This window comes from Bos javanicus, chromosome 24, assembly GCF_032452875.1.
Source record: "Bos javanicus breed banteng chromosome 24, ARS-OSU_banteng_1.0, whole genome shotgun sequence".
Lineage (NCBI taxonomy): Eukaryota > Metazoa > Chordata > Mammalia > Artiodactyla > Bovidae > Bos > Bos javanicus.
In genome coordinates this window covers 5,177,945-5,193,848 of record NC_083891.1, presented here as the reverse complement: position 1 = coordinate 5,193,848, position 15,904 = coordinate 5,177,945, and the positions used below count along the sequence as shown (strand labels likewise).

The following is a 15,904-nucleotide window of genomic DNA, read 5'->3' as shown; positions in this document are numbered from 1 at the left end:
GTTAAGAATGGTTGAGACTCAAGCTCCTAAGGCAAATTCAGACTTTGAGACTAAGAGCCAACATTGTCACCTACTAATGTCACATCACAGTGGGCTTTCAGGAATGTGGCCTGGCTGCCCTTTGTAAATGACTTTGCCAGCTTCTTGCAAAGAAGACAGAGGGTCAGCAGGTCAAAAGACGAAAAGGAAAAGTGTTTTCATCAACAATGTTACTGTATTTTAGGAAACAAATATTTCACCAAATCCTATGGCAGGTGGGGGAGGGGAACAAGGGAAGAACAGCCTAATGTGGACTGAAGGCATTAAGTACCATAATAAATATGTTTCTTTTTTACAAAACTGACCTGCCAAGTAACCCCAGTCCTCAGCATGCTTAGGCTAGGAAATGAATCTCTCCTAACCTTAACTTTGATGCAATCCTTTGTATTATCCAGGAATATTTTATAATTTTAAGAAAGGTTATTTCTATAAACATTTTATTAAGGCAGATTTTCAGTATCAGAAAAAGACTCTGACCTAAAGCTTAACAGTAAATCTATGAAGACCATTAAAACGCATCCTACTGTTTTACTTTCACATCCTTGACTTAATATTTTCATAAAGTCTAAAACTGAGAGAAGTATTAAAGTAATCTAGTCTTCATAATTTCTGATTTTGCCTTCTGTATTTCTCTTTTATCATTTATTTTCTTGTCAATTATCTAAAAGCTCTCAGTTTCATTAGGTCTATAATTATTAAGTCCACTTTAAAATGATTTTATAATCATTATATATATTTATATAAGGGCAGGTATAATCCACAATGATTTCCTACACGAAAGTTAAGGACAGGATCTTAAAAAGGCATCCATTAAGACTGTTTCAGGAAAAGTATATGTGAGCCCTGATATTAATGTTTGAGAAAGGATGTCCATTATTTTACTTGTACTCTATATAGACTGTCTACTTTTAGATTAAAACACTGGTTGTTACTGTCTGTGTTCAGGTAGAAAAAAAAAGTCTTACTCTTAACTTGCCATGTCTACACACACACACACGTTTATAGCCACCAATACCAAGCTGCTGGTTTGGGGTTTCTACTCGGATGGAACCGCACCGTGGATTGTGTCCTGTGAGGAACACAGCAGCAACGTGGCTGCGTGGCACGGTCAGCCTCACCCTCCCTCTATCCTGTGAGATTCCCACCACGGATCTTCTTAGCCTGCCTTTACTCGATGACTTGTGACGCTATTTGCCTCCAGTCCCCCGCTCTCCCCTGAACCGCATGCGAACCGCACACTCGTGAAGCGACACTCGAGGTCTATCTACACTCTCCGGAAGAGTTGAGGCTGGCACTCGCGCTAGCCTCAAGCGTGGCGTTCAGGTGGCTCACACACGACCCACCGGAGGGGCGACACGGGCCCGCTGGGCTCCAGAAGCCCCTGAAAGGACCGTTCCTTCTCCCCGGAGCTGTCGAACCCGCTCTCTCCCCCCCTTCCACCTGCGACCTCCCTGGGACCCGCTCCCCGTCCTCTGCCGCACGTGCGCGTCCCCACCGGGCACTCGGCACCCTCCACCCCCCGACGCCCCGGCGCGCGGCGAGGCTGTTTCCCTCGGCCGACACTCAGCTCCAGGGACCACCGCCGCGCGCCGCCCCCACGCCGGGTCGAGGATGCTGCAATACAGAAAGTTTACATCTGCCCCAGACTCGCGGGCACTGCGGGGTCCAGCGAGGGCGCGGCGGGGGCCAGGCTCTCCCTGAGCGCTCGGCCACGAGGGGAGGGAGGCGGGAGGAGGGTCCCCGGGGCGGCCCGGCGTGGCGGGAAGAGGTACTCACTGTGAAACAAACTGCGTCCATAGATCATGTCTGTTCCTTACACCAGAGGCTCCAGGCTCCACTAATTCCATTTAGAGACGGGAAGACTTCCAGTGGTCAGGGAGAGGACGGAGTCGAGAGAGGGTTGAGAGGTGCAAACCGGGCACAGATGAAGAGCGGGGGGAGAGTGAGGCGGGGGGAAAGCCAGCGATCCGAACCCACACAGCAGCAAGATCCGAGTCCGCGCGTCCTCCGCCCCGGGCTCGCGCTCGCACCCGCTCGCCCTCTCACCGCCGCGAAGCCGGCAGCATCCCGGCCGTGACGCTCGCCTCACGCCCGGGCGCCGGGCGCCTCCATCCGCGCCGCCGGCGGCTGCTCCCGCCCCCTCTGCATCACCGCCGCCGCCGCCGCGGCTGGCAGGAGGGCGCGCGGGCGGCGGCGGGCGCGGGGCGAGCCCTGGGGCACTCCAGCCGAGGCCGGGCAAGGGCTGGGGCCGCGCGGCGCGGCCAGGCGGGGACAGGTCCGGACCGACGGCAGCGACGGAGCGCGCAGCGGCGGCGGCGGCTGGGGCTCGCTCAGTCCCCAGTTTCATACACCACGAGCAGCAGGTCGGAGCAGCCCTCCTCGGTCCAGCCCTTGGGGATCGTCCGCTGAGGCATTGAAGACAGGAGGAGGAAGGGGTCCGTCATCGGCTCGCCGGGCTCCGCGCCACCTCTGCGATCTTGCGGAGAGAGGAGCGGGTGGGTGGGCGTCTGGGAGGAGGGCTGCAGGGTGGTGGCGGAGAGACCCGGGTGGCGGGGGGCGGGGGGGGAGGCGGGGACGGGAACGGGGCGGGGAGGGAGCGGGAAGATGGCAGAGTTACCAAGTGGGCGCCTGAGTCATAGCCCGGGGCGGCGTGACCCTTCGGGAAGCCCGCGGCCCGCGTACAGCCGCGCAGCTCCGCTCGGCCGGCGCCCCCAGGGCTGGTGCGCGGCCGAAAGGGGCGGCGGCGGCTGCAAGGACATCACACCCGCTCCGATCCTGGGGGTGGGGCGAGGGGGAGAGGGGCGAGGACCAGGCTGGGAGCCGTCACTCCGCCTGCCCGGGCAGAGGGGTCCAGAGGGCGCCGGGCAAATCCCGAGCTGGAGCCTCGTGCCGGCTAAAAAGGCGGGGGAGGAGGAGGGGCCAGCAAGTGAAAATCCCTCTCGGGGTTCACATGTTCACTTTTGAAAAACGCCTAGAAACTGCGATCGAGCTGTCCCCCGCGCCCCACAGTCCATCTGGCTAGAGGAAGCGGGTCCCGTCTCCCTTCGGGGGTGACGACTTAGCCGTATACCCCGGGCTCAGGCTGGGAGACCAGGCAGCGGCGCGCCGGAGGCGAAGGCAACATTAAAAGTTTCGCCTTTTATCGCCTGGTCTGACTCGGAGGTCGCCCCAGACAAACCGCTCGGGCAGAGGCACGGGCTTCTAGCGCATTTCCTTCGCCCTCCCCAAGATATTTTAAAAAACCCCAAAGCAAACACCGATCACCTCCTACCCCACGCCAATATGGACAGACGCGCGCTCGCGCAGCGCGTTAAACTCGGAGAGGGGAGGGAAAAAGAGTTGCTGGGGAAACAACCCCGAAAAAAAAATATCCAGCTTCTAAAATGAGAATAAACGAATATGGAGAACCGTAAACGCGAGGTGGCCCGAGCAGGGCTGGAGCGCGTGGAGCGGAGTGTCCCTGCCTGGGCGCTGCGGTAACCCCCCACCCCCGGGCTGCGTCCCGCCCTCTGGGCTCTGCGCACTCAGCCCGCACCCACCCGTAGCCGCCCGCACCTCGGGGCCCAGCGGAGGCCGTCGACCCCCGGCCCCCGCCTCGGCGGCCCCGGACCCGAGCGCTCCCAGCCGCAGCCCCCGACTCCACCGCTGGGACTGGGAGTTGGTGGGGGGGCGATGACGGCGGGGAGGAGGCAGGCGTAGCAAGAATTCGAGGAGGTAGAAACCTGAGGGGCGCTGCGCCGCCGGGACTAGGTCACCTTAAAAGGCAGAGAGGAAAGAGCCGTGCGCGCGGACCTGCGGCCGGGCCGCCCCCTCCTGGCACCTGCTGCTGCAGCGCCGGGCCGCCCACGGGCGTGCGCGCGCGCGGAAGATGCGGGATGCTCGCGGCCGCCCTGCCCTCAGGTTCCCAGCAAAGCAGCGGCGAGAGGATGGAGGTCTTCCTGCCAGTAATCTGAGATGAGGGATAATGAGGCGACCCCGAGGCCCGAGAGAATTCCCCAGTCCCGGAAGCAATCGCCAAGACTCCTTCCTTCCAGCCTTTGGCTCTTTGATACCGGGCAGCTGCAAGTCCTCGACCGTGGTGGGGTAAAGTGATGACAGAGAGGACTGAGTGTGTGTGTTTTGGTCCATTTAGTGAAAAGTGGGTAGATGGGGCAGGGTGAGAAGGAGAGCTAGAGCAATAGAAGGAGAACGCCAGACTGGGTGAAAAGGGAAAGGGGAGGGGAGAGTCAGACCTAGAGACAGAGATAAGAGAACGCAGAGGGAGAGACTGCGCGCCCGCCGAGCGCCAACTCCATCAGAAGGCGTGCCTGCGAGAGGAGCTGTGAACTCGAGAGATGAACCAAGGTGAGCCAGGGTGAGCCGATGGGTGGAGAGCCGGAGAAGTATCTCTGAAAACTGTTATGTATCTGCCCACGTTTCTGCTCGTAAAAGGATCAAAGTGGGAAATAGCACGTCCGCAAGCGGTTCTTGTGCCAGCGAGGGGTGTGTGTGTGTGTGTGTGCGCGCGCGCGCGTGTGTGTATGTGTGTGTTGGGGTGGGGGCTGAGTGGATGGGAGTGAAGTCAAGGAAGACTTGAGCAGTTAGTAGATGGTGAATAGATGCCAAAGAGAACAGGTCATCTATGGGCGAAGGAGGACCATTTAAAAACGGCCGAAGATGTATAAATTGATAGTAAAATGTTGACATGCTAAAGACTGGATGGTAATTATTTTTTGCATCCAAAAATATTATTTATGAAAGTGACTTTTTGGGGAAAAAATCGTTCAATGAAACAGTGGCAACGTTAAAATTTTTCTTAAGGGAAATCTATTTCTCAACAGCAGTTTAAGGTAAGAAGAAGAAAAGTTGGTCTTTGCTAAATCCATCCACTCAAGTATGTCTAACAATCCCCCACCCCCAACCCCACCCCCAGTTTGCTTTCCCAGGACACAGGTCTTTGTAACTTAGCTAACGAAGGGGGCACTGACATACTGCTAGACCAGTGTGGGGGCCTTGCATTGGAAGGGGGTATCCAGGCCAGAGGGCAAAGAGGAGGGGCACCCAAACCTTTTGTCCACGTGGTAATTCCTCCAGTCTCCTACTGGCCAGCATGTCTGTCTTTGGGATCAGATTCTCAGAAATAGGGGCCTCTTTGATCTCTGACTACCCCTGCCTCCTGGGCTGTGCCTGGGGCTGAAGCATTGTTGTTGTTCAGTCGCTTAGTAGTGTTCAACTCTATGCAACCCCATGAACTGTAGCAAACCAGGCTCCTCTGTCCTCCACTATCTCCCAGTTTACTCAAATTCATGTCCATTGAGTCAGTGATGCTCTCTAACCACCTCATCCTCTGCTGCCCCCTTCTCCTCATGCCTTCGATCTTTCCCAGCATCAGGGTCTTTTCCAATGAGAAGGGCTGTACTTCTACTCAAACCTCAGTGTCCAAGTTCTGAGCCTGCATATCCTGAACCAGGAGAGAAGCTCCATGAGAGAGGTGCTCAGGTCTTCTCTTCATTCTTCACTCCTCAAGAGAGAGTCAGGCATCTGCTAAGCCTTTTGCTCCACCCCTTGGATTCTTCCAGGTTATGACTGCAACTTTTCCCTGGAAGATTTCATTCACTTTCCTGCACACACACATGCACAAGTCCTGTTAACCATCCACCACCTCCTGCTTGCTTGGCAACCTGCCTTTTCCCTTTTGAGTCATGAACCACCACTTCCTGAGTAATGCTACCTCACTGATGGGGACCCACGATTTTTTTACTTTCTGAGAAAAAGCAGCATATGGGAAAATTTAAGCTTCTCCAAGGGAAGGTTTTGCACACACATGGCCAGATTTCAAGATATGATTATTTTGAAAGAGAAAGCTTATAAACAGATAGCTTTGATAAGTTCAATGTGCTGTCCTAGAAAGAGGGAGCTTTGTCACAGTTCTCCAAATTTAGCATTGAAATATAGACTACTTATAGGATAGAAGGCAGAATTAATGCCTTTTGAACCCAATCAGAGTGTCATTGGTTTCCTTTGAACAGTGCACCCTATAACAATGAATGATAAGAAGGAATTCTAAAACCCTAAAAAGAATTGGGGTTTCCATGGTGGTTTAGTGGTAAAGAGTCCACCTGCCAATGCAGAAGACAATGGTTCAACCTGTGGGTTGGAAAGATGCCCTGGAGGAGGGCACAGCAACCCACCCCAGTATTCTTGCCTGGAGAATCCCATGGACAGAGGATCCTGGCGGGCTACAGTCAATGGGGTCACAGATGGGTTGGACACGACTTAGTGACTAAACAACAAGAACAACAAAAAGAATTGGTGTAGGACACTTGCTCTTCTGATTCAAAAGAAAGTATTTATCTGCATACATGTGGGTCTCTATAGAAACCAATAAAGCTCCAGGTGTACTAGGGATCTTTTGTTAATTCATCTGAACTATTGGCATCTTCTTCAGTGTTTTTTTATTTAAATGGCTAAAATAGGTGGTGTTAAAAAAAATTACTATAATCCATAGTGCTTCCAATACATGCTGTATTAGTCTCTTGAAAATCTCCTAACATATTTTAAAGTTCTGTTTCTTCCATTTTATTAACTCAATATACAAGTCATAATGTCAGTTTATCAAAAACAGGTCATAAATAATTGCTGCCAGACAGTGGAATTTTTTAAAATGATCTGCAGTATTCTAGTATTGAAACTGAGTTTAAGCAGTATTGATAAAGTCATTTCCTTTCAATCTATAAATGTATCCCGACAGGTAGAAAATCTGCATAAAACAGAAGACAGGTAAAAGCTTTAAAATCTCACATTTAAGCCAGATAGGATATGTTATAAAAATAGGTAAAATAAAATATGATTTTCTTCCTAGTATGAATATGTAGTATTATATCATAAGAATATTAGCCTCTTGTGGGCAAGAACTTTCACAGGACTATGTTACTCAGCCAATTTTCACCTGTACTTACAGATCTGTAGTTGTTATCCATCTTTCATGCCGAGACCTGCTTTTCCTTGTAGGGCTATATGCTAAGTCGCTCCAGTCATGTCTGACTCTTTGCGACCTGTCCGTGGGATTCTCCAGGCAAGAATACTGGAGTGGGTTGCCATGCCCTTCCTCATCTTGTTTCATATTTAATGGTAATTGTCCTCCAGGAAAAATGTATTATCATGTCTGGAGAAATGTGAGGGGAATAAAAAAGTTCCATTACCTACCGAACTGTACCAGGTACACTTTAGAAAAACTTTATTTTTCTGCTGGTTCATTTTTAATTGACAGTGGCTCAGAAACAAGAAGATTTGTTAGTAACCACTGGCCTAATGAAATCGCTAGTAGTCTGTAAACCAGCATAAACTAAAGGAACTTTTCTAAGGATATGGACTGAAATCGAAATGTTCATTGTTCTGTACCCACTCACTGTTATTTTGGGGGAGAAAACAAGCCTCCATCAAGGGTTTAAAAAGGATTTAATCATATTTAGATAATGTAAGTTAAGGTGAAGAATAAATCTACATATTCCACGTCAAAATATCTGTTAATGACTATGAGCAAGACTACTTAAAATTGCCAAGTTAGATATGTTAATGGTACTTGTGGGTGCCAAAGATAATTTTTATCTTTAAGTATATAAAGTAATAGCATCACTTAAGTTTACTTCTCTTAGCTATTTTAGGACATATCATGTTGTTATTACCATGATTTATTGGATATTTTGTGGATGATTTAGAAAATAATAAAAGATGAAACTTACTTGTTGAGAATAACTCTGAATGTTAAATTAGGACAATGCTTATATCTGACTCATGACATAATTCAAATTCATGATTCTTAGGAAAAAAACAAGCTTTAGTGCATGGAAATAAATTAACAAATATTATAATAACAAAGTCATTTATCTATTTATCTATTGTTTCTTTGACTTTCCCTTTTCTGTTGTACTCAATATGTTGCAAGGAAATGTCCCACATGTTTTCATTTCCTTTTGCATGACAAAAAGAGAAATTTAAAGTAGCTCTTTCCCCCATTTTTAGGGCAGACAAATTTGTAAAAAAGTGCAGTTTCAGGAAGGAGTGATACTGCAGCAGAATTTGTGCCAAGCAGTTACACTTTTTTTTTTTTTTAAATCAAGAGATGATGTCATCAGTGCTTTTTAGTAAATGTATCATTTAAAATAATATTCTTCAAAATAGTTTTCTAATGACATACACAGTTAATTCTTATAAATTTCTCTGGGAAATAAAGGATTAATTACAGTTATTACAAGCTTATATACAATACATGACTCCTTTCACAATTATACTTCCTTCTAAAATGATGCTTTCTAATGAAGAAAAGGTTTTCAGAAATGACATAAAGCAGTAGCTTGTGGAGGAGCGCTCTGAAGACTACTGACACAGTACTCTGAGCACAGTGGGTTTTTGTCAAAGAAACAAACAGGTAAGTAAAGAGAAAATAGTTCTCATATATGCATAGAATAGAAATTTGAAGATTTTATTTAAAAATGTGTGTCCTAAGGTTTTTGTTTTTGATGACTGTAATGTGGGAGACCTGCCTTGGTATTACAGGAACTAGATGTTCTCATAAGGTCAGATCATGAGAACCAAGTTAATATGAGTTAAAATCACAGAGGACTAAGTTACAATTATTTTAATTTGTAACTAAAGCACAGTATAGTTCTTTTGGTTCAAAGGTTTATAAGCTGATGCTTTTGAGTAATGTATTTTGTTAAGTCCAATTCTAGATAATTCTTGCTTCACTTAAAAATCATTATTGGACCACAGTTTACTGGCATTCCTGCTGCTAAGTCACTTCAGTCGTGTCCGACTCTTTGCAACCCCATAGATGGCAGCCCACCAGGCTCCCCCGTCCCTGGGATTCTCTAGGCAAGAACACTGGAGTGGGTTGCCATTTCCTTCTCCAATACTGGCATTCCTAAATGTCAGCAATTTATTAATCTGAAAGAACAACTGATAATTCATGACGATCTCCTCCATCCTCAGCTACCCCTAGATACTATGCTGGGAATATCTGCACCATTTTACCATTTCATTTGTACTAACATATAGTTTTCCATCACTGTCAGTATTTTTACAGCATCAGTTATGAGTACGTAGAATTTGGAATAGAGTGGATTTTCTGACTTCTGTGAGTGTTGAGTTTGAAATCCTCTGTCTTATTCCGTCCTATCATTTTAGAATGAAAAAGAAAAATAGACCAGAAGAAGTGATTTCCACAATACCACTTCATTTGTAACATAATGACTGATGGAATCTAGATCTTCTAATTCACAGCCTGGGAGAAAAGTAGGAAGAAAAAAAAAAGAACTTGCTACTCAATTTGGATTTTTTTCACCTGAGTTTAAAGGAAAGCCCTAATATTTTTCTGGTTTTTTTTTTTTTTTCACTAATCACGTTCAGCCAGGATATGTATAACTTCAGAGCCACTGTTGAATGTAATAAGTATATCCATGAAAGTGAAAGTGTTAGCTGCTCAGTAATGTCTGACTCTTTGTGACCCCATGGACTGTAGTAGCCCGTCAGGCTCCTCTGTCCACGGGATTCTCCTGGCAAGAATACTGGAGTGGGTTGCCATTCCTTTCTCCAGGGGATCTTCCCGACCCAGGGATCGAACCCAGGTCTCCTGCACTGCAGGCAGATTCTTTACCTTCTGAGCCACCAGGGAAGCCCAAAGTGCTTAAAAAAAAAAAAAGAAAAACAAAAACAAACATTTTTTTACGCCTTAGCTTAAAAAAAAATCCAAAAAGCAATTAAAGAAAATAGCAAGTGAATTTTAAGAGAAAGCTCAGAGAACGGAAACTCCTGACATACAGAAGGTAATTGTCATGTTGTTATAAATTCTTACTGAAATAGATGAGTAATTACACACACACACACACACACACACACACACCCAACATAAGGAGAGACAAGGTGAGCAGACATGAGCAGTTTTGTTAAACTTTCCAGCACTGTATAATGCATGTCAACATTTCTTCTGACTCTGATAACAATTCCTGCGTTATCTTCTCAGCTCCCCGTAACAGTCTCCTTAAGGACCTTTCGGCTTCCAACTTCTGCTCAGCACCAAAGCCAATGACACTTGCTGTAGCTTTTTTTTTTTTTTAATTGCCATGTAGCGTACTGCTGCAAGACCATGAAGAAGATTGTGAGAAGGTGCCCTGGTTGTGCTCCATGAGGTACCCGTGGATGGGGCCAGAACTGAGGATCAACTTCCAGGACAACTGCTTTCTTCCCATGTCCGATGCCTCGGGGTCCCTCGTCCTCTCTTTCACTCTTCCACTCTTAAACAGTGATGCTTGACTCCCCGGTGCTTTTCCGTGTGGCCTGGACTTCCCACAGCATGGCAGTATCAGGTTGCTTACATATCTGCCAGTGGTTTCTTGATGTACGAGTAACAGGGAATAGAAGCTGTAAGGCCAGTGAAAGTGTCCGCTTCAACTAGCACATGATCATTTTGGTCGTATTCCACTGAGCAGAGCAATCGCAAAGTCCACCCAGATACAAGGGAACAGAGAAGTGGAATTTACTATCTGTGGCAAAGTGACATAGTAGCATCGCAGAGCAACATACGCGACTGGAGATGTTGTGAAGGCCATCTCTAAAAAGCATGATCTCTCATCTTTGAAATTGAAATGAATGCTTCTTTGAAGGTTCTTTTGTGTTTTAAAACCAAGGAATAAAGAAGAGAATATCAGTGGTACAATTTAGTAGGTACATAAATTGTATCTTTTATACAATATTGATTTTATTAAAATATACTTATTTATTACTATAATGTTATTCATTACTGTGACAGGGTACTGTATTGATTTACAGTTTTTTCTCATTTAAAGATACATTAATGTAATTTGTGTGTGTGTGTTAGTCACTCAGTTACGTCTGACTCTTTGCAACCCCATGGACTGTAGCTCGCCAGGCTCCTCTGTCCGTGGAGTTCTCCAGGCAAGAATACTGGAGTGGGTTCTCTAGGGATCTTCCCCACCCAGGGATTGAACCCTGGTCTCCAGCTTTGCAGGCAGATTCTTTAACCATCTGAGCTACCAGGGAAGCCCTTAATGTAATTTATAAAGATCAATACTTTTTTTTTTCTTTTTTGTGCTGCAATATTAGTGATACAGTAATATGTTAAAACTTTAATAAAGTCTCTGAGTTTCTTTTAAAAAAAATAAAAAATATGATCTCTCAGACCTTCCCTTTTACTAGCTCTGGGCTGGCAAGCATCAGGGTGAGTGTGAGGCTGAGAGCAATATAAAGGGAGACCAGAGGTATGCCACTCTGGGGCAAAAGATGCCCCAATCCAGTTTGTACAATGTTTGTTAAGCAAATAGAATCAAAGCAAATAAATATCATGAAAAAGATGCTGTTGTATACTTACAGAAAACAGAAACATGGCAAGTTGATATAATGTTCCTGAACATATGTACAGCTAAAATTTAGCCTCAGATTAACATTTTTTTAAAAAAAGAACTAATGAAAAAATAGAGAAATATATGAAATATTAATTACAGTTGAAGATTTTTAACACAGTCCCCTAAGAAACTGATTAAATACATTTTAAATTAGCGGGACATCCCTGGTGGTCCAGTGGCTGGGACTCGCTGCTCCGGATGCAGGGGGCCCCATTAATCCCTGGTCAGGGAACTAGACCCCACGTGCTGCAACTAAGACCGTACAGTGAGGATCAAGGATCCAGTGTGCCACAACCAGACCCAGCACAGCCAAATAAATAAATGCACAGATATTTTAAAAATAAATAAATAAAACTAGCAAAACCTGGGAACATATGTAGGTAAGATTGATTTTTTTTAGTGTAAACAGGAATTTAATTCAGTGTACCAAAATGAGTTTGCTACTCATTTTAAACTCCTATTAAACATTTATTAAAATCAAATATATCATATGCAAAACACAAAACTGGTAAATTCAACCAATAAACATACAGAACTAATATCAGAATAAAATAATATATCCTTCTGAAGTCATTATTCTTGCTCTAACAAGTCAACTAAGCGTTCTTGAAAATTGGGTATGCTAAAAATATGTTTCTTTTCACTCTTGAATTTAAGTGATAAGTTACAAGCTTTTAAATTTCAGTTTCTAAGTGTTTTTTTCTTTAATACTGACAACATAGCTCTACTGGCTTTTTTGTGCCCCATGTTTCTTTTCAGAAAAGTCTTGTCTGTGTAACTCTTGTTTGCTGAGATCCGTGTTGGTTGTTTTCTTTTCCATTCCTTCATAATCTTTAAAAAAGTCTGTTGCAGTTGATTTTATTAAATGTTACTATTGTGATTCTAGCTGCTTATTTTTTCCAAAATATTCTGTTCGGTATTCGTATGTGTTTTTGGTTCGAGATCTATAACATTCTTTGTTATTATTAACACAAGATATTTCTTTCCATTTTTTCTTATTATCCTCCCCATCTTTCATTCTGAGATGTGTGCCTAACCTTACATGTATTCTTCATATCCAAGAGCTTGTTTCCTGATATTTTCTGGATAGTATTTCAACATTGACTGTTTCAATACTCTCGTTTTATTTAACATTTTAAGAATGATCATTTTTTGTATCCAGCATTTCTAATGTATTCTTCTTCGGTGAAACTTATTAATTGCTGTAAATAAATCAACTCAAAACTTCATGGCTTAAAACAATAATCAGTTTATTTGCTCATGATTTTGTGGGTCAACAGTTTGGGCTGGGTTCAGCTGGATAGGTTTCCTGCTGTTCTGGTCTGGGTCATTTATTCAGGAGTCATCAATTGGTGGCTAAATTAGTGTCAGATGGCCTAAGATTACCACATGCAGATTCCATGCATCCTTTCAGAGTGCTTACACAGCAGCTGTGACATTTTTTTGTTATCCCTTGGGACTAGCAGCTGTCTTGATATGATGCTTATGTAAAGAAAGAATAGCACTTTAAGTCCCAGCTTGCTCTTCTCCACCTGAAATTAGGCAATGGGAGTTTGGAGTGTGACTTGGGTCAAAGAAACTCTAATGTTTTCCTCCTGAGTTAGCCATTCCCCAGACCTTGCCCCATCTCATAATAGCCCTGCCCCAAGTATTATTCTTTTATAAGAAATTATTTTTACCTGGAGGATAATTGCTTTACACTGTTGTGTTGTTTTCCGCCACTCATCACCATGAATCATGCCCTCTCCATCTGGAACCTCCCACCCACCCCCATCCCACCCCTCTCAGTTCAGTTCAGTTCAGTCGCTCAGTTGTGTCTGACTCTGCAACCCCGTGAATCGCAGCACGCCAGGCCTCCCTGTCCATCACCAACTCCCAGAGTTCACTTAGACTCACCTCTATCGAGTCACTGATGCCATCCAGCCATGTCATTTTCTGTCGTCCCCTTCTCCTCCTGCCCCCAATCCCTCCCAGCATCAGAGTCTTTTCCAATGAATCAACTCTTCACATGAGGTGGCCAAAGTACTGGAGTTTCAGCTTTAGCATCATTCCTTCCAAAGAAATCCCAGGGCTGATCTCCTTCAGAATGGACTGGTTGGATCTCCTTGCAGTCCAAGGGACTCTCAAGAGTCTTCTCCAACGCCACAGTTCAAAAGCATCAATTCTTCGGCGCTCAGCCTTCTTCACAGTCCAACTCTCACATCCGTACATGACCACAGGAAAAACCATAGCCTTGACTAGACAAACCTTTGTTGGCAAAGTAATGTCTCTGCTTTTGAATATGCTATCTAGGTTGGCCATGACTTTCCTTCCAAGGAGTAAGTGTCTTTTAATTTCATGGCTGCAATCACCATCTGCAGTGATTTTGGAGCCCCAAAAAATAATGTCTGACACTGTTTCCACTGTTTCCCCATCTATTTGCCATGAAGTGATGGGACCAGATGCCATGATCTTCGTCTTCTGAATGTTGAGCTTTAAGCCAACTTTTGCACTCTCCACTTTCACTTTCATCAAGAGGCTTTTTAGTTCCTCTTCACTTTCTGCCATAAGGGTGGTATCATTTGCATATCTGAGGTTATTGATATTTCTCCCGGCAATCTTGATTCCAGCTTGTGCTTCTTCCAGCCCAGTGTTTCTCATGATGTAATCTGCATATAATTTAAATAAGCAGGGTGACAATATACAGCCTTGACGTACTCCTTTTCCTATTTGGAACCAGTCTGTTGTTCATGTCCAGTTCTAACTGTTGCTTCCTGACCTGCATATAGGTTTCTCAAGAGGCAGGTCAGGTGGTCTGGTATTCCCATCTCTTTCAGAATTTTCCACAGTTTCTTGTGATCCACACAGTCAAAGGCTTTGGCATAGTCAATAAAGTAGAAATAGATGTTTTTCTGGAACTCTCTTGCTTTTTCGATGATCCAGAGGATGTTGGCAGTTTGATCTCTGGTTCCTCTGCCTTTTCTAAAACCAGCTTGAACATCTGGAAGTTCATGGTTCATGTATTGCTGAAGCCTGGCTTGGAGAATTTTGAGCATTACTTTACTAGTGTGTGAGATGAGTGCAATTGTGCGGTAGTTTGAGCATTCTTTGGCGTTGCCTTTCTTTGGGATTGGAATGAAAACTGACCTTTTCCAGTAGCATGGGCGGCTGCGATTGCACACATAGCGTGGCCGAGAGGAGCTACCCCACGTCCGAGGTTGGGGCAGAAGCCAGGAGGACGCTATGCCCAAGGGGTGGTGGCCAAGAGGAGCTACTCCACACCCAAGGCCAGAGGTGGCGGCCGGGAGGAGCAACCCCACGTCCACGGAGCTGTGGCTGCGTGGGTGCAGGAAGGCCTAGAGAAGCAATTCCACATTCAAGGTCAGGAGGGGCGATAGTGAGGAGGTAAGGTAAGGAGCAGCGGCTGCACTTTGCTGGAGCAGCCGTGAAGAGATACCCCACGTTCAAGGTAACAGAAACCCAAGTAAGATGGTAGGTGTTGCAAGAGGGCATCAGAGGGCAGACACACTGAAACCATAATCACAGAAAACTAGTCAACCTAATCACACTAGGACCACAGCCTTGTCTAACTCAGTGAAACTAAGCCATGCCCGTGGGGCCACCCAAGACAGGCGGGTCATGGTGGAGAGGTCTGACAGAATGTGGTCCACTGGAGAAGGGAATGGCAAACCACTTCAGTATTCTTGCTTGAAGAACCCCATGAACAGTATGAAAAGGCAAAATGATAGGATACTGAAAGAGGAACTCCCCAGGTCAGTAGGTGCCCAATATGCTAGTGGAGATCAGTGGAGAAATAACTCCAGAAAGAATGAAGGGATGGAGCCAAAGCAAAAAGAATACCCAGCTGTGGATGTGACTGGTGATAGAAGCAAGGTCCGATGCTGTAAACAGCAATATTGCATAGGAAACTGGAATGTCAGATCCATGAATCACGGCAAATTGGAAGTGGTCAAACAGGAGATGGCAAGAGTGAACGTCAATATTCTAGGAATCAGCGAACTCAAATGGACTGGAATGGGTGAATTTAACTCCAATGACCATTATATCTACTACTGCGGGCAGGAATCCCTTAGAAGAAATGGAGTAGCCATCATGGTCAACAAAAGAGTCCAAAATGCAGTACTTGGATGCAATCTCAAAAACAACAGAATGATCTGTATTCATTTCCAAGGCAAACCATCCCACCCCTCTGCTGCTGCTGCTAAGTTGCTTCAGTCGTGTCCGACTCTGTGCGACCCCATAGATGGCAGCCCACCAGGCTTCCCCGTCCCTGAGATTCTCCAGGCAAGAACACTGGAGTGGGTTGCCATTTCCTTCTCCAATGCATGAAAGTGAAAAGTAAAAGTGAAGTCGCTCAGTCGTGTCCGACTCTTAGCGACCCCCTGGACTGCAGCCTACCAGGCTCCTCCGTCCATGGGATTTTCTAGGCAAAAGTACTGAGTGGGGTGCCACTGCCTTCTCCGAAT

At 45.7% G+C, this 15,904-nt stretch overlaps 1 protein-coding gene and 1 long non-coding RNA gene across 10 annotated transcripts in view; one reads left to right on the top strand and one right to left on the bottom strand.

Annotated features, from left to right (window-relative positions):
• NETO1 (neuropilin and tolloid like 1) overlaps window positions 1-2,099 on the bottom strand; it is a 117,947-nt gene extending 115,848 nt beyond the window's left edge. For 3 of the 7 annotated variants that reach the window (XR_009733203.1, XM_061399532.1, XM_061399531.1), the window contains exon 1: window positions 1,816-2,086. Coding sequence is in view for 6 of the 7 variants with exons in the window: in XM_061399532.1 (XP_061255516.1) it covers window positions 1,816-1,843 (28 nt within the window). In the remaining variant the exon portion in view is untranslated. Of the gene's footprint in view, window positions 1-1,815 lie in introns of all 7 variants that reach the window. The other 4 variants (XM_061399534.1, XM_061399535.1, XM_061399530.1 and 1 more) reach the window with 4 other exon arrangements.
• Window positions 2,100-4,557: 2,458 nt separating this feature from the next.
• Window positions 4,558-15,904, top strand: part of LOC133237469 (uncharacterized) — a 32,567-nt gene continuing 21,220 nt past the window's right edge. The window contains exons 1-2 of one of the 3 annotated variants that reach the window (XR_009733205.1): window positions 4,558-8,446; window positions 9,205-10,740. This is a non-coding gene — a long non-coding RNA (uncharacterized LOC133237469). Of the gene's footprint in view, window positions 10,741-15,904 lie in introns of all 3 variants that reach the window. The other 2 variants (XR_009733206.1, XR_009733204.1) reach the window with 2 other exon arrangements.